This window comes from Anabrus simplex, chromosome 1 (assembly GCF_040414725.1).
Source record: "Anabrus simplex isolate iqAnaSimp1 chromosome 1, ASM4041472v1, whole genome shotgun sequence".
Taxonomy (NCBI): Eukaryota; Metazoa; Arthropoda; class Insecta; order Orthoptera; family Tettigoniidae; genus Anabrus; species Anabrus simplex.
Genome location: NC_090265.1, coordinates 1,099,656,254 through 1,099,679,230, shown reverse-complemented (window position 1 = coordinate 1,099,679,230; position 22,977 = coordinate 1,099,656,254). Strand labels below are relative to the sequence as shown.

The 22,977-nt window shown below is 38.1% G+C and overlaps 2 protein-coding genes across 2 annotated transcripts in view; one reads left to right on the top strand and one right to left on the bottom strand.

Annotated features, from left to right (window-relative positions):
• raskol (Ras GTPase-activating protein raskol) overlaps positions 1–13,186 on the top strand; it is a 220,731-nt gene extending 207,545 nt beyond the window's left edge. Inside the window, exons 14-16 of the mRNA XM_067137493.2 lie at positions 529–668; positions 6,941–7,107; positions 8,921–13,186. Coding sequence (XP_066993594.2) covers positions 529–668; positions 6,941–7,107; positions 8,921–9,158 — 545 coding nt within the window. The 3' untranslated portion in view covers positions 9,159–13,186. The remainder of the gene's footprint in view (positions 1–528; positions 669–6,940; positions 7,108–8,920) is intronic.
• Positions 13,187–19,688: 6,502 nt separating this feature from the next.
• Positions 19,689–22,977, bottom strand: part of LOC136858149 (glutamate receptor ionotropic, kainate glr-3) — a 67,928-nt gene continuing 64,639 nt past the window's right edge. The window contains exon 5 of the mRNA XM_067137480.2: positions 19,689–21,423. Within this exon, the coding sequence (XP_066993581.2) occupies positions 21,141–21,423 (283 nt within the window). The 3' untranslated portion in view covers positions 19,689–21,140. The remainder of the gene's footprint in view (positions 21,424–22,977) is intronic.

Sequence of the window (22,977 nt, the reverse complement as noted above, 5' to 3'; positions counted from 1 at the left end):
TAGAGGTGGGATCCCTCGCTGAGCCCGACGTAAAAACCAACCCTGGAGGGTAAACAGGTTAAGAAAGAAAGAAAGCCAATGCATTTGTGTTTGAAATGAAAAGTCACATCGCTGTTTTCAGATTCCATGTAAAACTGGAGGTCCTGTGAATGTGATCACAATATTGATAATTGCATAAAACTACATGCTTGCTTTTTCAAGATACCAGTAATAAATGCATCATTCTTGATTTTAAGCCTATTTTTCAGTTGTAAATAAAATCTGTTACATGACTTTGTAGTATACATTCTTACAAATAATTATGAAACAGGTTCCAGAAGCCAAGTTAGGGTTTGTATTCATTGGAGGCTATTGTCCTACTATAAAAAGTGCTTATATTATAACGGGAGTTTTGTGCCGTTTCCTTGTATAAATATGTCATAATTAAGGGAATAACTTGTTCCATTGTTTGTTGCTCTCGTTTATTGAGTCATCAGCCAGAGTGTTAATGATCTAATTTTAATTAGCTCGTCATTCCTTCATTTCCAGATCAACAGAGATCTATTTGCTGCTCAAAGCTGAGGAGACGCCTTTCACTTGATTCAACACGAGACCTGTCTGATTCATCTGATGACGATAGTTGTCACGGTCGCAGAGGCAAAGTACGCAGTGCAAGGAGCATCGAGCAGGTATAATCTTCTGACTATATTGTTTCCATTTAAAGGAAATTTGAACATAAATCTTGTTGGGGAGGTAAATCTTACTAATTTAGACTTAATAATGAGGAATTCTTTTGAAAAGGAAAGATCTTTTTCTCTCGTTTTATTCAACAAGAAAGCTGTAATACTGTATATGGCAAATGCCGTGATTATATACATGTATATGGCGGAACTTCCTTCTGTTTGTATATAAAGCTTAATATATTTTCAATATATATACAGTAAAATCTTGTCAAGATGTTTCTGCAGAGGACAAGAGAAGTGAACTTGATAAATGAGAAAACTTACTACTGAATATACGAATAAAAATTATCAAACAGGGATGTGGAAACACTAAATATGATGTTTTCCGACACAAGGGCATTTTACATTGTGTATCCGTGGGTACGGTGGAAACTATATCTACCATTTCTAATGATGAGAGGAAAGTATTAAAAGGTGTGAAAAATACGAGAGAACAAATATGAAAACCTTTTCTGCTGGGGCTTATATGATAACAAGTGCACTGAAAGGTCTGAAAAACACCAAACGACAAATATGAAAAGATATACATGGGGCCAATAAAAATATCCAAGTATTATTGCAGATCATACTCTTTCTAAAACAAATGTTAGTGAAGCCTTTTATTTCGGAGCAGTGGGTTATTAAACATTATTTTCTGGTCACACTCTTAGACAGTGAATTGGAGGTTACACTCGTCCATGTTCAACCAGAAGGAATCAGGAGGATTGACTTTGACCGCCATTTTGAAAAATTTCGACCTATAGTCGAATGAAAGAATCGAAACTTGAAGTTGCGAGTTCAATATTTGCGACCTCTTCGCATTTAAAGATGCGGATGCCAGTCCATTTTCCGAAAGATTTTCATTTTGTCTTCATTAGCAAGGAATTTCACGACCTTTTCTGTATCCATAACTAGGCTATCTCTGACTTTGACCGCCATTTTGAAAAATTTCGACCTATAGTCGAATGAAAGAATCGAAACTTGAAGTTGCGAGTTCAATATTTGCGACCTCTTCGCATTTAAAGATGCGGATGCCAGTCCATTTTCCGAAAGATTTTCATTTTGTCTTCATTAGCAAGGAATTTCACGACCTTTTCTGTATCCATAACTAGGCTATCTCAAGACAAATATGCACCACGCTAGTCAATTTCACATGATTATGTTCCTAATCCAGATATAGGCTACCGTATCACGCGACAACACTGTAGCACTCAACACAAAATACATTTGTAACTTCTGAATGGAATGTGAAATACAAACACAAATAGGCTCACTTTTTCCGTAATCATGCAACTGTGGCGATGGCTCTTACCCGAGGTGTAAATCGCGTTTCTTTCACAAGGGATGACATTTTTAGGGCTAGGAAAAATGTGATTGTACTCGTAGTAATGCAATAGGTATGTTTATATATTCCTAATCCAGATATAGGCATCCGTATCACGCGACAAATATTTGTTACACTTCACTGTACCACTCAAAACAAAATAAATTTCTAACTTCTGAATGGAATGTGAAATACAAGACAAATAGTCTCACTGTGTTATTCGGCAATCTTGCTGCTAACCGGCAAGCAAAACTGAACATTCTTCAGGCTAACGGTTTGCTCCCTGAACGTGCAAATTATCCTGTGAAGTTCAGGAATGTAAGGCCTTTTGCCATAATTGCTCAACTGTGGTGACGGGTCTTACCCGAGTTGGAAATCAGGCTTGTTTCACAAGGGATGGGAAATAACATTTTCAGGGCTAGGAAAAATGTGATCATACTAAGCGGTAATAGCGAAAATTCATGACTCGATAAGCGAGGTATTTTTACATAAATTTAATAAGGTAAGAATCGGGACTTCGAATTTACAACGTGCTAAGTGGGAAAACGTGTTAATGAGGAACGCATGAACAAGGTTTCACTCTGTATTATTAGTAAAGAGATGAAGTGCACTTAATTACCAGATAAGAAAAGGACTTAAAAAGTCCAACATTTTTTACTACAGGCTTCATTGGTGTAAGATTTGGGAAAGAATCTTGGTGACTTGAAACTGGTATGACCTCAGGTGGTGTTCAGGTTTAGGAAAGTACCTTGGTACTGTATATTCTGAATAAGATCCATACCCTGAACTTTTAATTAAAACATTTGGAAGAAAAATCGCATCTTACAAATTCTTACTTACAAATTTCCACAGATGTGTCACAAAATTGCTAATTTCAGGTGGGCCTTGTTGATCACTTGTCTCCTCCAGTCGTCACTCGAAGCGGCCAGCCTTCTCAAGTCCTCCTCTACATCGTCCAGCCATCGTAACCTTGGTCGTCCCACTGAACGACTTCTACATTTCTTGAAACTTTTCCTCACCAAGTCGTTGGAGATGTGAGCTCATGCAGTCTTTATCCAGTTGCTTAGAAGTTCCACTTCAGGTCGTTTCACTTGTCCGGTTGGTGTCGGTGCATGATCCCTGGCAGATGCCATTCATTTGATGTAGAGCTGTTTCAGTGCAGCTTTGAAAGGCGGGTATGATGGTCAGACCTCGTGGAATTATGTCAAGTTTGGTTTTTCCTTTCTTTATAATTTCCGTATGATATCTGTAGTGTGCGACTATGACCGTCCAGCACAAAAATGCTCTTCTTCTGCATTGAAGCTCCTAGGCAATGTTGCCAAATACACTTCACCCAGTATCTCAATTAGAGCACTGTCCATCCAGTCAGATTTTTGTGTCTGAATAAAAATACCAGATGGTAAGTTTCCTTTTGGAAGTGTTCTTCTTTTCAGAATGACAAACACGGGGAGTTTTATTCCATCAGCTAACAGGCATAATGTTACCGTGCAGCATTCCTTTTCATAACAACCTGTTCAGATGGTAACATATTTAGAGCCCTTAATGTGAGCCATATTGTCTTGAGGCATATTGAAATACACAGGCGTCAGGTCAGCATTCCCAGTTGGGGCCGATGACCTTCGATGTTAGGCCCCTTAAAACAACAAGCATCATCATCATCATCAGCATTCCCAGTTTGAGAAAGCAAGCAGGAATTTTGTTTCTGCAAACGAATAACATGGCAATGAAAGATCGTCAACTGATCTACATAGGCACAAGGGAGATGTTTTGAAATAGATGTACACCTTCATATGTACAAGAAAAGTTATCTCAGTTTTAATTACTGTGTTGATGGGATGGTAGTATCTTATGGGGAACGCTGTAAGTACCTAGGTGATAACTCACTGCCTGACAAAAAAAAAAAAAATTGAAGCACCCAGAAAAAATGGCAGATGTCAATGTAGCTTCGTACACATATACCCCATCGACGGGTATGTAAATGATTGTATGTCGGGTATTTAGCCCGAAGGCTTGTTTGATCCTCCACAGTTCCGTCAACAGCTGTCATAAATAGCCTAGGCGTCACTGAAGAGGATACTAGGGAAATGAGGAGTGAAGTAGTTTCCCATTGCTTTCCTCATGTAAATGATTATAGAGTTGCAATTCTCTGCAACAGAATGGCCACCAGAGTGCATTAGTGTTGTTCGTGTTTAATGTAGGGTATATAAGGGGCTTGAACAAGATATTGAGTGATCACTGTGAAGGACACGGAGATGCCACGTACTTGTATGAGACAATGTTATCAGCACCTGACAGAGTTTGAAAGGTGCCTCATTGTGGGTCTCAATTTGGCTGCCTGGTTGAATTCTGCATATCCAGATTTGTGGAGCATTCAGATGTGGCAATTGCCCGATGTTGGAGTGCATGAAAACATGAGGGCAGGCATACTCGTCAAGCAACCACGTCTGACCACCACAAGGGAGATCGTCGTATTGTGCACCAAGCACATCATAACCTCTTCACATCTGTGCCTGCCATCTGAGAACAAGTAATGACTCCCTGCTACATTCTGTTTCATCCCGCACCATTGGATGGATACTAGCGGCAGCCTGAATTACAGTCTCATGCGTATGCTGCCACTAACACCACAAATGGCTGCGTTTGGACTGGTGCTGTGACCAGGAAGCATGGACTGCTGATGAATGGCATTGCATGTGTTCAGTGATGAATTGCACTTCTATGTTACCCTGGATGACCATCGTCTGCGACCTGGGGAGAGGTCTCATTCTTCCAATGTTTTAGAGAAGCACAGTGGAGCTATACTCCTGGCATCACGGTGTGGGGAAACATTGGGTATTATTTCAGGTTATGGCTGTTAGTGATTGAGGGAACTCTGATGGCACAACGGTACATCACGGACATCCTGTGTCCTCATGTGTTACCTCTCATGTGACAGTATCATGGTGCCAGTTTTCAACAGGACAATGTTCGTTCATACACGTGGCCAGCAAGATCGTCAGATCTGTTCCCGATAGAACATGTGTGGGACCAGCTCAGACATCAACTCTGTCCCAGTGCCGGAATATCAAGGACCAGTTAGAACAACTGTGGGCCAGCTTGCCTCAGGAGGCAGCTGAATCATTGCATGCATCCAAGCCAGAGAGGGTGCAACCTCATACTGATAAGTGGACTCGTACAGTCAAGTTCTTTGTAAATTTGACTTGTTTTCTTAATCACGTGAAGTTTAATTTTGTTTCCTCCTCCCCTTGTGGATGCTTCAATTTTTTGTCAGGCAGTGTATAAGGAATGATCTTCATTGGGGTAATCATATTAACGAGGTTGTTAAGAAAGGTTACAGTTCTCTTCACATGGTTATGAAAGTATTTAGGAGTTGTACTAGGATGTAAGAGCCTCCATGGCTCAGACGGCAGCACGTCGGCCTCTCACCGCTGGATACCGTGGTTCAAATCCCGGTCCCTCCATGTGAGATTTGTGCTGGACAAAGCGGAGGCGGGACAGGTTTTTCTCCGGGTACTCCGGTTTTCCCTGTCATCTTTTATTCCAGCAATACTCTCCATTATCATTTCATAGCATTTATCACTCATTAATAAATCATCTTGGCAGAGTCGACCCCATTGTAATAACAGCCTATATATGTTTCATTCATTACATCCCTGACCCGGTCAATGACTGGAAAACAGGTTGTAGGTTTTCATTTTCAGTAGGATGTAAATGAGAGGGCGTATAAGTCTCTGGTAAGACCCGAATTAGAGTATGGTTCCAGTGTATGGGATCCACATTAGGACTACTTGATACATAAACTGGAAAGAAAATCAGCTCGATTTGTTCTGGGTGATTTCCAACCAAAGAGTAGCGTTATGAAAATATTGCAAAGTTTATACTGGGAAGACTCTGGGAGAAAGATAATGAGCTGCTCTACTAACTGGTATGTTCCAAGCTGTCCTTGGAAAATGGCGTGGAACGACATTAATAGACTAATAAGTGTGATCCGAGCTTTAAAAGTAGGAAAGATCGTAATATGAAGATTAAACTGGAATTGAAGAGGACAAATTGGGGCAAATATTCATTTATAGAATGAGTAGTAAGGGGTTGGATTAAATTATCAAGGGAAATGTTCGATAAATTTCCAAGTTCTTTGAAAACGTTTAAGAAAAAACTAGGTAAACAATGAATAGGGAATCTGCCACCTTGGTGACAGCATTGATTGATTCATTGATTCATTGATTTACTCTCCTACACCCTCCTGAAGTGTTGTTTTCAAGGACCATCGTTTGCTTTTAGCTTTAGTTACATTTTGTGATATAATCCACAGGAATAATCTTTCGCTACGTCATCATTCAAAGACTCGTAAACAGTCTCGGCATCATTAGTTTCGTGGGATGGCATTTGCACCAATTCTTCATCCTCCAGGATTTCAGTCCAAGTTTCTTGATTAAACTGAAAATAGTGATCTTTCCTCCTTGTGTACTTCACATGATGAAGACTGTAATTTAGTCTTTTGTAAAACCTCTTAACACCTTATCTTTGTCAGTTCTCATCCTGCAAGATACAAACACAAGAACTCACTAATTACAAATGTAAACAACAATATGTACTCTTCTTATTTTCCTTTGCCTTCTCTGGTTCTTTCTTTAATTTGAATGTTAGCTAATTTACTTAATACTGTAGAATTATATGTGCAAATTGCATAGTGTACAAATTTGATGTCTGTCTTATATTGAAAAAAAAATTTGTCATGTTTTTGTGTCAAAGTATTTCAATAGGTATTTATGCCAGTGCACGTCCGTATTAAAAATACCTAATTAAGATAAATAAATAAATAAATAAATAGATTAATTAATTGTAGATGAATCATGTATGTTAACTAACCAGGCCCACCTTTACAAGATATTAAATTTTATATGTTATATTTCAGTATGAGCGTGAAATCGAGCGATTGCAGGCAAGTGTGGAGCTGCTTAAGTTGAAATTAGATCAAGCAGAACAACAACAACAGCGGTCATCAGCTCTGAGTTCTCCTGATCTGGAACTGGACCGAGAGTTGGACCACAGTGACAACAAAATGAAAAGCATCATTGCCAGGTAGACTTTTATTACATCGTGTGTTGATAAGTGTTTTAGTCCAAAATCACAGTTGATGTTAAAATACTTTTATAGAAAATGATTGCCTCGGAAATAAGCATGATAGAATTGCCAAACAGCATAACTGTTTATATTATAATTTTAACCCAGGTTTGATGGTCCCACGTGCTCGCTTAGAAATTGGATTCAAATCGCCTTTAACATGAGTAAGCCACCCGGTCAGAACTACTGTGCACCGCTCTGAAATAAACGCCATAAATGGAACAGCAACCAGAATTTTTTCATGCACAGTTTTCAGTGAAGCATTCAGAATAATTGTATTCACCAATAACAATGTCAGAATGAAGAATTTGTGTTGTAAATCTCGAAACATTCAGGTATATGTAGAGGCTCTTCACACCTTTCGGGATCTAAATACATTTATCACTGCTCCAATATAATTGGATGCGAGGCTTAAGAACCTTAGATATCAGAATGCAGAGGGCAAAGTAGGCCGTATTCATCCTTATTAGTGTCAAACCACGTATCTTTTCTTTCTTTCCTATCTGGATCCGATAATTAGGGGTTGTAGTAAGGATGTAAAGGAGAGAGCATATTTGTCTCTGGTGAGATCTCAACTTGAGTATGGTTCCAGTGTATGGGACTCTTACCAGGATTACTTGATTCAGGAACTGGAAAAAATCCAAAGAAAAGCAGCTCGATTTGTTCTGGGTGATTTCCGACAAAAGTGTAGCATTACAAAAATGTTGCAAAGTTTGGGCTGGGAAGACTTGGTAGAAAGGAGACGAGCTGCTCGACTAAGTGGTATGTTCCGAGCTGTCAGTGGAGAGATGGCGTGGGAGGACATCAGTAGACGTCCTTTGGATAGTGTCTTTAAAAGTAGGAAAGATCACAATATGAAGATAAAGTTGGAATTCAAGAGGACAAATTGGGGCAAATATTTGTTTATAGGAAGGGGAGTTAGGGATTGGAATAACTTACTAAGGGAGATGTTCAATAAATTTCCAATTCCTTTGCAATCATTTAAGAATTTCGAAAATATTTGTCAGCAACAGTAACAGGTGGGATGTTTTAGGTTGTAATAGTAGTTACAAGGGATTGATTATCTTGGATCCATTTTTATTCTTTCACCAATGATCTGCATCTAGGGCTGTTGTCCTACAACCGCTAAATAACCTCATAACCATGTAAAGAGATCTGCAGTCACTCACAACCCTGCAACTCATTTATTACTCTATCCGCAAATAGCCTTATCTCTGATTCCAGTTCTTTTCTCATATCATATGTCAGACTACTGTTTGATAATGATACCTGTATGTCATGACCACTGTTCAGGACAAAATTTCACAATTTGGCTGTGAGATGTTCCAGCATCTGCCTTGGAGTCTGGTCCTAATTCTTCTACAGTTTCATCTCCCAAACTTTGTGAAACATACATTTAAAATGTTGCCCAAGTGGAAGAAATTCCAATAGACATTAGGTTAATACGTTAAAAGGAAACTAAGGTGTAGTTTATTTACATTTCTCCATTTTTTGCCTAGCATCTGAACTTTTTTTTGGAAAAGTAATAGTGTGAACTTCTCTTCAATCTTCCCTCGTATCAGTATAAGAATTAGTAATGGTAAATATCATAGAACTAATTTTGTGATAGCAATGGTTGCAATAGATGGTTCATTATATTTGTAGATTTTTGAAAAGGGGCTCATGCATTATTTAAATGTAACTTTGTTTCCTGTGGAGTACATTTGTGCTGGTGGTAGCCTTTAATTCTTCATCTGTATTTGAAGTTATCATTTTTATATATTTCCTCTAGGTTGATATCTGTGGAAGAGGAACTCCGGCGTGAACAGCAGAAGATGTCAGATGCCCTGTCGCACAAACAGAGAGTGATTGAGGCTCAGGAGCATCAGATCGCAGCGCTGGACGCTGCCAACAATCGTCTGCTTTCGGCTCTCACCACGCTCAAAGATCGTTATCTGCTCCAGCAAGGAAAAAATGGAAACCAGAGGCTCTTAGCAGAATTCAGTGAGCTGAAAAGTTCATCTTGTTGAGTATGAATTAATATTGCACACTTCGATAAGGGAACCAAAGACTTCAGGCAGAAGTCAGTGAACTTAAGAGCTCGTCCTATCACTTACTTCCCATTTTGTTACTTTTGTTTTGTATATATTAAGTTGTATATATTGTTTATATCCATTAATGTCACTGCTGTAGATTTTGAATTGATCTTACGATTTTTTGATGAAAACGTGAATTAAATACAGGACAGTCGGGACTGAAGAGTGAAAGCACAACATAAGTGTCAGTTCATATTTTGTTTTCTTAAAGATAATTTATATATTCATTTTATTTCAACAGAGCCTCCAAACAGTTTTTCTGTTAGTGGCCCATCACTAATTTCTTAGGTTTGTTTATTTTCTGGTCATTGAGCATTGTAGCAGTTTTAAGTCCTTAAATGAGCTGCAGCCTTCTGAAAAGAAGGATAATAGGGTTGGAAAGACGTCAGGCTAGCTTAAATGAAATTGAAAAACACCATATTTACAAAAAATATGGCAGCATGAATGCTGCACAAAAATGAGACTTGACCTAACAGGTCAACAGCAAAGGTAGAAATGAGCCTGGAATAAGTAAATGTTAATGTTAAGTAATGTTATTTGTTCACCAACAATGCTGTGACATTTACTAAAGTCTGTTAAGAGTTCCATTTGTGCATAATGGATATGACAAGTTATGTTGAGGGCAGAAGTTGGGTCCACTATAGCAATTAGTGTCTGAACTCTTTAACTCAGCCCTCAGCTTATTGTTATGTGATTGCTGAGCTGATGAAGGGAAAATATCTTCCATAGATTTGGAACAAATTAAAAAAAATATTGTTTGCTTCTTCTCAAATTATGTTTTTTTTTTTTTTTTTTTTTTTTTTTTTTGTCAGTATAATGGAAAGTGCAGTGACAAATGTTGATTTAAAACTAGAAGAGTGCCATGATACCTGATGTATCATATTTATTCATAACTGATTAGTGGCTGTGGTATTTCTTTTGTTATGAAACTATTTTTTTTTTTTTGCTAGTTGCTTTACATCGCACCGACACAGATAGGTCTTATGGCGACGATGGGACAGGAAAGGGCTAGGAGTGGGAAGGAAGCGGCCGTGGCCTTAATTAAGGTACAGCCCCAGCATTTTCCTGGTGTGAAAATGGAAAACCACGGAAAACCATTTTCAGGGCTGCCGACAGTGGGGTTCGAACCTACTATCTCCCGAATACTGGATACTGGCCGCAGTTAAGCGACAGCAGCTATCGAGCTCGGTATGAAACTATAACTTCATCTCAAATGGAATGTCTTTTCCATATGAAACACCTTGTAGGTATCAAATTATGTAAAAGTATGGAAGCAGAAAGCTTAAGTTTTGCATTTAATCCTCATGACAGCAATGTGACTTTTATATTTTACAAGATCATTTGTATTTATTAAAAGTCAGACAACAGCCACCTTGGAATAAAGTGAGGCACTAAAGTATGCCTGTCATTAATCTTATTTCTCCGTATTTCTATCTGAGGTTCAGAATCTCATATAACTGTAGCACACAATGTGGCAAAACTGACCAACAACAGAAATTGTTTACTTTCCCTTTTGTTGTGTTTTCATGATTTATACCCTGATGATCTTCAATACTATAAACAAACATTGTAATAGGACAGTGATAAACATTCAGATGTATAGCAAAGTATTTCAGATTTTATTTTGACTATGTGGAGGCATTTAATTTTTTTCATTTCAAGCTTATTTCTCGTAGATTGGCAATTAGGTGAGTCAAGGAAGGATTCTGTTGAAGTGTAATTAAAATGAACGTGGCGATATAAAATCTTTGAAAAGAAGCTTTCTAGTGTTGTTTCAGTTTGTTGAAGGAAGGAGAGAAGTGTGTCTGTGTGTGTGTGCTGTTGGTGAAATATGAGGAACAGACTTGTAGATGAAGACTATTTTTTCAAGATCACAGATATAGTATTTTATCACTTCTTTTCTCTGCACCCAACTTAATCATTGTAATTAGTGATGTTTAGAATTTTGAAATTCTATTCTGCTGTAGATCTTGTAAATGAGTGTCTCCTGCAAATTCTTGTTCATGTTCAATTCAGATATAAAGATAATTTATGGATGGGGAATATTTTATCTTTAACATTCTCTGAATATTTTCAAGATGTAGATCTGTATGTATAATTTTGAGAATATACTATCTATATGTATCATTTTGAGAATATACCAGATTATCCTGGTTGAAGTAATTAAGAGAGGCTATTTCCTTCTGATCATTTCTAAAGTACATTGGATTTCTAATGGATAGTTTGGAAGAGACAAATGCAAAGAGTCCTTATTTGGATACTGCCTCCCAACAGATTTATCTAAAAATACTGATGAATATTAAGTATAATTTTTGGACAGTTGCTAGACATCACTGTCCTTGGCATGACCTCCAAGGATGAATGTTGTAAAGTTAGATCTTCAAATAGCTCTATCTGTTAGGTTATAATGGTGATTGCACATCCAGCTTTCTTTATTACTTGTTTGAAAATCTCTTCTTGAGATCTAAGGAAATTTATACTACCCTCACTTGATGATTTTTAGGTCAACACTGCTATTATTGATTCATTCACAATTTCATTTCATTTCCAAAATTGTACAGCATACCTGAGAACCATATTGTTATATTAAGTCATCTACAGTAATAAGAGATTAATTTTAAGTGATGAACTTGAACAAGAGATGAAGAATCATAAAAAATAATAATCATCTGATTTTTAATATTCCAAAATGAATAGTGGGAGGTCAATGATTAAGATTTTACCATCAAAACTTGTAGAAAATTGGAGTCTGTCCAGTGGAAAACCAAGAATGTAAATACATTATTTGGTGAAGTACTAATGATCATCATGTCAACTCTTATTATTGTCCAAGAAATTTGATTTAAATATCTTGAATGTGTGTCTCGATCATAGTGTCTGTATAAGGACTATGTTCATAGGACTCTCCAAAGGTGTTCATTAGAATGGTCTAGTTTAGAACAAGCTTCATTGCTGAAGTACTAGTAGTCGGTAAGAACCATTGTTATTAATTGGTGATTCATCACTAATCAGCGACTTAAAATACATTACTCTTGTAGGACTTCTGCCTCAAGTGCTTAAAAATAGAACATCTTTACTTAGGACTTATTCAAGAGTTAACTGTATTAATTCATTCGTGTTTTGTGTTTTACATCGCATAGTATTGATCAGCCACGATGTACAGCTTAAATGACTGGAATGAAATCTTATTTTCCCCATCCATGTACAAATGTAGTGAGTTCACTTCATACTAATGGTACCTACCTAGTTATGAACAAGGGTGTCATCAGATATTGACATCTTAACTTCAGTATTTTAAATGTATAATGCTTGTTGTGTGTTTGTGTGTCTTGTGTTTTATGTGTATATTTTCATTTTTTTTCATTCTCTCAGGATAATAGAGATAGTCTCAGTAATTCTAGCACAAATTTGTGTATTTGCTTTGCTACATAATGCATTGCAGATAGTAAAGTGTTGTAGTGAAGTTGTATTTTGTAAATTCCCTATTTACCAAAGATTAGTTATTGGCCAAGAGATGATAAATGTGTTGTATTGTGCTCGTGTTTTATATGTTGTTGATTTTTTTTTTTCCCCCCGTAGCTTGAACTTTTACCTTCTAATTTAAGAACACATTTTAAATTCTCATCAAACATCATATTCCTAACACTATTTATTGTCACATGTTAAAAAGAAATGGATGTTTTGAAATGCTTTGTTCTGGAATATAAAATGTGTTGAATTAGTAGGTGAAAGTAATCAACCCTGGTGAAGATATGCATTTACTTTTTCTTGTTTTTGCAGCATAAGAAGTTTATATTGAATTTTTTATGTAATCGTCGTGTGTATTATTTCCTTGTATATTGTGTTCTTACAGTGTAGATTTATGCTTGTACATTTCATGTTTTGTTCTTGTATATTTAGTGTAAACCAATGAAGATGTACACAGTATTTATCCAAATATAGCAGTAATTTATTCTCTACAAGTCCCTCACCTTTTTTCTGTGTTACTCCCATTCCATTTTCCTATTTGGATCTCTGTTTAACACATTTGTGACAGAATTCATTATTACTTTTCTCCTCCCTGTCATTAAGAGATTTTTCTCCATCTTCTGCATTATTATGGTAGATATTAAAACAAATACATCTAACGGTGTATTTTCAGTTGTTTCCTTCTTTTTACATGTACTATGTATGCAAAACAGCAGCCAACAGGAAAGCCAGGCGTGTAGTATCAGTGGTATACATTCTACCTGCTTCTCTTTCTTGTCAAATTTACCTTGCATGATAGTCCAGTTGTCTTCAGCAATTCAGGAGCATAAATTAATTTGGTAATCATTAATACAGTTGATAGGACTGCTGAAATTTGTCTACTTGTCAAATTTTCTCATCATTATTGAAGATTTTGATAGTTATTTCTTGTTGTACGTCCCATTATTGCTACTGACGAAATTGGTGATTGTGTTGTACACTATGACTTGTGGAATCCACCTGGTGGCCATGGTCATAGTCTGTAGTTACCTGGTTCGAGTCTCGTTGGTGGAGAATACAGTGGGCGTCACTTATTATGATCACTCTGGGATGCAGATAATTTGATAACATTAACAGACTGATAACAGTAGCCAAAAAATAAAAATTGATTATTCATAACCTGCATGCACTACAATGAAACACTGATTCATAACCTACATGCACTACAGTGAAATCGTCGCTGCCAGGACAAAACCTCCTATGTGAAATATTTTAGCTTAGAACTTTAGCTGGTAAGGTTCTGTCATCTAAGGTGCAATATTGTGTGAATATTGTCAAGGCATTCTCGCTCTTCATAATGTATGTGCTGCGGGTCAATATATCTCCAAAAATTTTATCACATAGGAGGTTTTGTCCCAGCAATGATGAAACACTGATTCATAACCTACATGCACTACAATGAAACAGATACCGGTACACAGCGCTGCAATACAGTTAACTGTTTTCAGCTATGTAAAATCGTCTCTAATTGTTGTTTGGTTTTGGTTGTCTCTCAGAAGTCCATTTATATTAATCTTTCATATAATGTTTTCGGAAGTCCACTGACTTACGCTGAACACCTCGTCGCAAGATATCTAGCGTCTGTCACACTTCAGCATTAGTTGGTGTTCGGCAAGTTTCGGCAACATCGTCATCATCGGCATCACTATCTTCTGCTCCATGTTCTTCACCTCTCATATCTCATCCTGCGGAAGTAAATGCCTCACATATGTCATCTCCTGTCTGTTTCGCATCAGTAATGATGCTCTCATCTATGTTCATCCATTCCTGAAATTAATCTTCCGTTAAGCCTGTTGGACAAAGTTCAACATTCTCCTCTGCTTCTGGTAACTCTCTTAAAAATCTCCCATGTCCAGAACAGTTCCTTATTGTATGTGCTGAGACATTATCCCATGGCACGGCTAGGAGATGCAGGGCATCGAGGAGACTGGCTGTTTTGGCAAGGGCGTTGGCACTAGTTTTATGTGAGTCCTCTGTTTTCTAAGATTCTTGTGCGCATTTCATGGCAACAATACGCTTTCTTGGTGTGAATGATCTCTTGATTGCATGGTTGAATTAATGAAGTCGTATTCGGCAGTAAGAAAACCACATTGATGTCCTTGAGCTCACAATTCACAATGTGTGCTGCACAGTTGTCAACTACCTAAACTATTTCACGGTCAAGCCTATTATTCCACTTCAGTAGCCATCAGCGCAGTCATCCATGCATTAGAGCTGGAATGATAGTCCACTGGACTAGTTCACTGAGAGATCATTCGGGGAAACTTCTATACACACATGGGATGCCAAATGGGTCATGGCATTGCCTGCGTGGCAATTTTTAAGATCTATTACACTTTTCCCAATCACTAACAGTTATTTATAGCAGACATACTGACATGGCATAACTGTTACTCATTCCTTGGAGGTTTTACAGTCTTTAGCACTTTCTTTTTTGAACAAGTAAGTGTGTTCAGGCAAAGCGCGATAATACAGTGCAGTCTCATCAGCATTATGCACACACTCAGGAGGGAATTCAGAAGCAATTTTAGGCCACTCTTCTATCCACCTCTCAGCAGCGACAGAATCAGCGTCCTTCTGCTCACCATGCGTTCGTTTGTACATTAGATTTTCTCGTTTCTTCCAAGACAGGTGCAGTGTAAAAAGGGATTTTTTAAAGTTGGGAGCATTTTCTTTGTATCCACTCTACTCACATACTTCAGAATGAAATCCTTGAAAACAAATGTGGTAATATAAACCAAATTCATGATCACAGTAAACAGAAGATTTTTCAATGTTTCAGTATTAGTCCATACGGGACTTCATAAAAGTGATTATATAATACGGTTGATAACATTATCCGTGATTACAATAAACGGCGTCTACTGTATTTTCACCATCAGAAAGTTGGCTGGATATGTGCCGACTCTGGGTTTCACCCTTTTCTTACCTCATTACTAGGGCCCGGATTTTTAGGTGGCATAAACCTTCACTTTAGGTTTTCTGTATTCTTAAAATAGGTTATTTTAGGTTTTGCCTACAGGCAGCAATACTTTTCTGTTTTCGTAGTTCTGTAAAATTTATTTGTGTACTTAGTTCACAAAAGTTTACATTGTCATATTCATATTCACAAAAATACACTTTGCTGTTTCCTTTGTAAGTTATATTTTGGCATTGCAGTAAATAACAACGTACATACCCAAATTGTCTGGCGTAAATGATTTCCTGTTGTCACGTAACACATTCTTATATGACGAAAAATTTCTTTCAATGGATAATGACGTCATTGGAGCGTAGTACATAGATGCTAATGCATTAGGTTGTAGGGGTACTTTTCCTGAATACTTTTCTCTCTGTAATACTGAATTGATGACTTTCATATCTTCAAAACCAGGATTGCGTTGAAAAATCTTCTGCAGCTTCGAAGAACATGCCACTTCCAATAGCCAGGGACCCCAGGTATTTCTCTTCTGGAAACATTGCCAATGATGTCCAGGGAATCTTTGAGTGGCAAGGTTGCACCTTCCAACTGGAGAATAGCTTCTGGTATAAAACGAAAATGTGTCTTAATATATGCTAGGGAAGCGACGGGGGTCGGGCACTCGAGCGATTTCTTGGGCTTGGCGATGCAGGAACCTTCTGTTTCATCCAAGTCATTGACAACATTTTTAATTCCTCCTAGGTGCTCAGCATACTAAATAGCAGCAGACAGCCAAGTTCCCCAGTGGGTAATTATCGGCTCAGATGGAATAGGTTTTGTTGGTAGTTTTTCTTTGAACAACTGTATACGTGTTGGGGCTTTTAGGAAAACTTTCTTGACTGAAGAAACCATGCTGTTCACGTCACTCAAATTGCTTCTAATCTCCCCCGCAAGGCTGTGCAGGCCGTCGGCCAAGCACATAACGTGTAGCATGCTCAGGTAGAAGGACTGTAGAACCTGCCCTGCCTTCAACATGTAGGCAGGACTGATTGTCACTAACAAAATGAACTTACTATCTTGATTCTTTGCTGGCCACAATATGCGTAAAGCATCCCTCACTGCGCAGGCTCTTGTGCTGATGTTAGTTTGTTCTATTTCTTTACAAAGAATTAGATGAGGGTTCCCTGGTTCATTTTGATCTAGCTTACCTACTACCACATTCACAATGAAGCAACCGCAACTGTCAGATGTTTCATCGACAGAACACCAAATATAGTGATCGCCTATATCTTTTCTTATTTCATCTAATGTCTTCTGGTAAACAGGATGCAAATAATTCTTCCTTAAATTGGATTCATTAGGTATACTGCAGCCGCTGATGTCTTCTAAGAATGTTTTCATGTTCAGGTTTCTCAGCACGTTCCATGGGATGTTTGCAGACACCAACGCCTGACATAGGCGAAAGTTAAAATTATCTTCAGGCTTACCAACTGTGAAAGAAATAAACGTTTGCTTACTGTTGCTGCTGGACTTACTTCTCTTCGCTACGCTAGCCATGTGAGCAGCTGCAGATTTATGCTGCTCAAGATGGGATTTCTGCTCACATTTAACCTGAAATGAAGAATCCAAATCCTAAGTACTCTTCAGTAATCGTGTTAGGGTATTGCAATGCAGGTTTTAGATCAGTTACGGGAAACTTACTTCTTTGGAGCATGCCTGACACAAGACTACTCAACCACCTGTAGTGAAGTGTCCATCTGTAGCAATCCATTTTCTCAGTAACTGCGATTTAGGCATTGTTTAGCTATACAACAATTACGGTTAGAAAATACTGCAGGAAGCAGTCACCACACACTCTGCCGGGTATACTCTCTATGGACGACTGGAGGCGAAACTGTTTACGTTCCTCCTGACCTTCTATCAGATGCATCAAGGAGCCACCAGATGTCACATGTGTAGTGAGAAGCATGGGATGTGCTGCATTTAACGGTAGTTGCTGCTTGTAATGACGGTGGAAATAATTTTACAATGCAGGGAAAATAACATTCTTTATTTGAAGAAGGTAAAACAGCTATTTAGGTTATTTTAGGTGTCAACCCCTCATTTAGGTTCTTTTAGGTGCAATGAAATTCACATATTCTGCTCCAGGAAGTGTGAAACGAACAAATATATTGGAACTTGTGAATTAAATAGTGAGGAAAAAAATCGGTTAAAACTTAAAAATCCTGACCCTACTCATTACTATTATCGTTACACACTCACATGTGCAGGTCGCCTACAGGAGTCAGCTAGGAAGATCTGCATAAGGCCCCTCTGGATAGTGATGGGCAATGCTCTCACTCGAGACTCTTGAGACTGATATTACAGATCTCGAGAATCTCAAGACCGATTCTCCTGTGCCGCGATCTGTGCGATGTCCCGGTAACCACGAGTGTAAGTGTGACAGTATACCATAAGCAGTTATTGTATGAAGTAATGTTCTCATATGGAAAGGTGTGTGTCGATAAGTTTTGTCAGAAGCCTGCAAAAGTACTGCACGTTCAACTATGAACCCCTTAATACCGTTAATGAAAGTGAAAACAGAATGTCAGTATCTTAAATTGTTCAGGACTTATTTGAGGTGGACATCTTTGCTGAATTCCCCTGCATAATTTGTGAATAACTGTAGATAGGATGTACACCTACATGGACAGTAGAGTCATGCATTAATGTGCGACGGGGCAAGATGCGCCTTGCTGCATATGCAATCACCATTACGCGTGAGTGGAACATGTAATCTAAAATGCCTGAGTTTGAACCAATTCTTTTGACAGAGTAGTGATGGGCAATGCTCTCGGGACTGATTCTCCAGTGCTGCGATCTGTGAGAAATCCCAGTAACTTCGAGCGTAAGCTTCATAGTCGGCCTATACCATCAGCGTTCTCATATGGAAACGTATGTGCCGATAAATTTTGTCGAAAGCCTCGAAAAGTACTGCATGTTCAACTATGAGCCCCTTAATACCATTAACGAAAGGATACCTCACAACTGTTGTTGACAGGATAGCTTCTTGTGATACAGGCTGGGTCGAAGGTGTTCTCTGTGACGATTCCTCTTCAGCGATATTATGTGTTTTTAAGTGCCGGATCATCCCAATAGTATTTTACTTCTTTTGAATAAACAACACAGCAGGATGTGCTATGTGGCATCTCTTCAAAATAACCTACATCCACAGCTTATACTTAATTATGATGAGAATACTCTATAACATTGTAAGGAATTATTTCCTTCGTTACCAAAATATTGGTAAACACAAGCAGTAATCGCATGATATTTAATATGGGGTCTAATAACCGATGTACACCTACCTGTCAAAAGAATTGGAGCAAACTCAGGCATTTTAAATTGCATGTTCCACTCATGTGTAATGGTGGTTGCATATGCAGCAAGGCGCATCCTGCCCCGTCTCGAGTTTGAATAATTCACGCCTCTAGTATCCAGATAGGTATACCTACAGTAGCCATCAGTTTCTGTAGTTAACCTACTCATTCGTGTACTTACCACTGCATACAGTGCCAGAATGCCTTTATAATTATGTTATACTGTGTCAAAATAGACCTCGGTAGAAATGAAAGAAATGAACGCCCTAGTCGCTTGTTGACACATATTTACAGAATGGAGAAGGCTCATGGTTGGGCTCTGTCTACCTGTAGGCCTACGACACGCTGCTCGCCACACTATGTGGGAACAACGCTCTCGAGACCTCTCCAAATTTCTCGCTAAAACCAGTCCCTGTGCTAGTCTCGAGAAATCTCGAGACCCCATCTCGGATTGCCCATCACTACTTCCGGAGGCCACACATAATCATTGTCACTCCTAGAATCTTATGACAAGAATTGAATTTTCTGTGAAATCTTCTGAGAAGGCAAATCAGGATATAAGCTTGTACTGCTGATGGTAGACCTCTGAGAACAGTGTGTGTGTACCATAGTGGTACATGCTGTCATGAAAGTATTATTCAAATATGGATGGATGGTTGATAGTGAAGGTGAAGAGATGGGAGAAAAAATTCAGTACAGTATCACTGTTTTATTTATTCCTTTTAGTGCCATCATTGGGAGTATAATTGGCAACTTGAGCAGATTGGGTGTTTTGCATGTGACAGAGACATAACAGAATCAGCAGCATAAAAAATAATGTTTCTAGTTTTACATACCTCTCGCTACTTTCCAGCTTTCAGAGACTCCTGAAAAATTTAAATTATAGACATATGAAAGAAAGAAAATGTAGATTGAAATTAATTTTGTGTCTGTAGGGTTAGAAAACAAGTAAGGATAGGAATTTCTGCTCAAGACTCTCAAGGCCGACAGCCAAAATCTCAAGAACCCCTTATAACACCCCTTGAGTTGGTGAATAATGCTGCACTTGCTGAGTGGTGTAAATATTTTTCAAGAAGCATGGGACTCGAGCTGTTTTAAAGGATAAAATTCTTGGTTGATATGCTGGAATATCTTTTTGGAATCTCTTGCCTTCAGAGTACCTATTATTGTATCTTATTTTTTATATCAACAAACTGCTAATTTAAAAAAAAGAAGTAAAATAAAACCCAGGTAAGGAACACACTATGAAAACGGACTAAATACTATTTCCAATTGAGTATTGTTATTCCTCAAATTATGCTTTTTCATTTTCTTAAAACAAAGTTTGTATTTAACTGTAAAATTATAACTATATATCTGCATAAAAGGCATCAAGAACAGACTGTAGTTTAAGCTACAAATGCAGCCTGTTTGTGCATGTGTCTATGCCATATGTTGTGATTGGAAGATGAAACCACCTCATGATTTGTTCGGTCGACTGAGATGTCACAGTGTGCTTACTATTCTCCAGAGTCTTATGAGCCTCTTGAGAAGAACAAGAACACTTCATAGGTCACACGGTACATAGAGAGCAAAAACACAATATAACATCTTGGTCGACCAGACGATTCAGGAAGCAGTTTGGTCTTCCATCCATGGGGAATAGTTTAGACATAGCGTATGTGCAAGCAGGAAGGAAGAAAGTTGGTAGGAGGTCTGATTTACCCAATCTAACTCACAAGATGGATAGTAGAACCTGTCATATCATTTCAGTCTGAACCATCAAATAGGTTGGACGGGAAAATTCTAACGAGAGAGAGAGATATGCGTGCGTGCACGGTATATATCATTTTAGCATACATTTGTAGCTACCCGGGAAGATTGCTTGCACCTCCATTGGACTGTTCAAATACATTGAGTTTTGACCATGCTGTCAGGGAAAGTGGAATCTCTCAACTTACTATGTTGAAAGATGTGCTGAAAGATTATAAACTTACGTTCTTTGTAACCATAGCAAAAGACGAAATAATGGTTTGTTGTAGCACTTCCTACTTTTCCTAATCATAATTTTTACATAGATTATTGTCCATTGAACTTTTGATGTTCATTAGGCACTTAATGTTGGGAGGAATTCGAACCACTTGGATAATGGTTGGTTGGTTGACACATTAGTTATCTTTGTAGATATACCTTAGGGTTGATTGCTATCTTCAGTATTTTCAGTTTCTTCTTATATCTATATTCTCTAATGAGTGCTATAGCATGGCCTGACATCACTTGCTCTTTTGCGAGAACCAAGAAGGCAAGCACGAGACCCAGCAGCAGAAGAGTAATGATGGGAAGCACATGCTGTATTCTGAGGCTCTCCACCTTGTCTGGGCCCTTAGGCAGGCTGTGGAGCCAGGCGTTCCTGTACAACTTATTCATGATGCCAGTGTTACGTAGCTTGGTTAACCTGCAACAGACACACTTTGTTATGGAGTTTCTTCTCTGTGCTAGTGATATTCAGTTTCTGAAAGATACTGTATAAGTGACTTCAGAATAATGCTAACGAGGCAAGTGTCAGATCCTTCATGCCAAAACATATCTTGAAACTTTAATGGAAAGAGGCAGCTAATTCTTTGTAAATGGTCATTTCATAATACATCGGTTACCGGTATGTCACCAAAGGTAGGTTTCAACATGAATCTTCCCTTGTGAGCAGTAATCTGATGTTCATGCACAATGCAGTTATCAAATAGCATGTGTTTTGCTCAGTTCACAACGGATGTCTAATTTTTGGTAGTGGTTTTACTCAAACTAACATATTAATACAGTTGTTTTTCGATTATACTGAAATGGGAAAGGTCCACGACTGGCAAGCAGACTTTGCTATATCACTGATATGTTACTGTTACGAACAAGACGCTGTCTGTTTTATTAGTCTAACTAGCTGATGTACCCGTGCTTCACAACGGAATTCTACATTGTATACAGAATTCTAGGTTAGGTAATGTACACATTGTGAGTAAGATTGTATTAAATTGCATAATTCGTAACGTTAACCTATAAACACGATGGGAAAGTCACCAAACATCTTTTCTTATCAATCAGTCAATCAATCAATCAATCAATCAATACTGATTTGCACTTAGGGCAGTCGCCCAGGTGGCAGATTCCCTATCTCTTGTTTTCCTAGCCTTAAATAATTTTAAAGAAATTGGAAATCTCCCTTGGTAAGTTATGTTCTCTCCTTTACATCCTTACTACAACCAAATACAGTAGAGATAATACGCGACACTGAGCGAGATATCGAGGGACAGCTACTGGAGCTCACTCTAGCGGATAGACCTGAACAGTACTGATTCTCTCATAAGAGCACGTGTATTTTTGTGTGAAGTTTTTGGTGTTTTTTATGCGTTTTCAGTGAGTTGACATAAATAAATAGTAGTGTGTGTCATTCCTTAATATCTCCTCTCAACATGAGGGGAAAGGTATGTGCTGTGTTTGGCTGCAGTAATTACGAAGTAGAGAAAAATGCGCGGTCGTTCTTCAGGTTCCCTCGTGACAAGATCATGTAAGTAATATTGTGTTTGCATATAATATATTCTTCCAGTGACAGAGATTTTTATAGAACTTCATAATCTTCTGACCTGCTCGACCCATATTTTAACTGGCATAAAATGTAATACGCATATTTTATTCTATAGTGCAGCAGTTAACCTTAACCTTCAATACCGATGTGTTGTTGTAGGTATGATCTGTGGGTTTCGAAATGTCACAGAAGCGATTTGGATAAGGGGTACAAGAAAGAAGGGACGTTACGCTTATATAAGAATTATAAGATCTGTTCAGATAATTTCCAGGCCAGCGACTTTAGAAATCCTCGACAATACAGCCAAGGGTATGTTACAGTTTTGCTCTAATTGTACGTAAATATTCCTTAAAGCATCACTACCGACAACATACTTTTCTTTCTTTATCCCTCTTCTCAGATTAAAGCCGGGATTTTATAGATTATCTTTCTGTT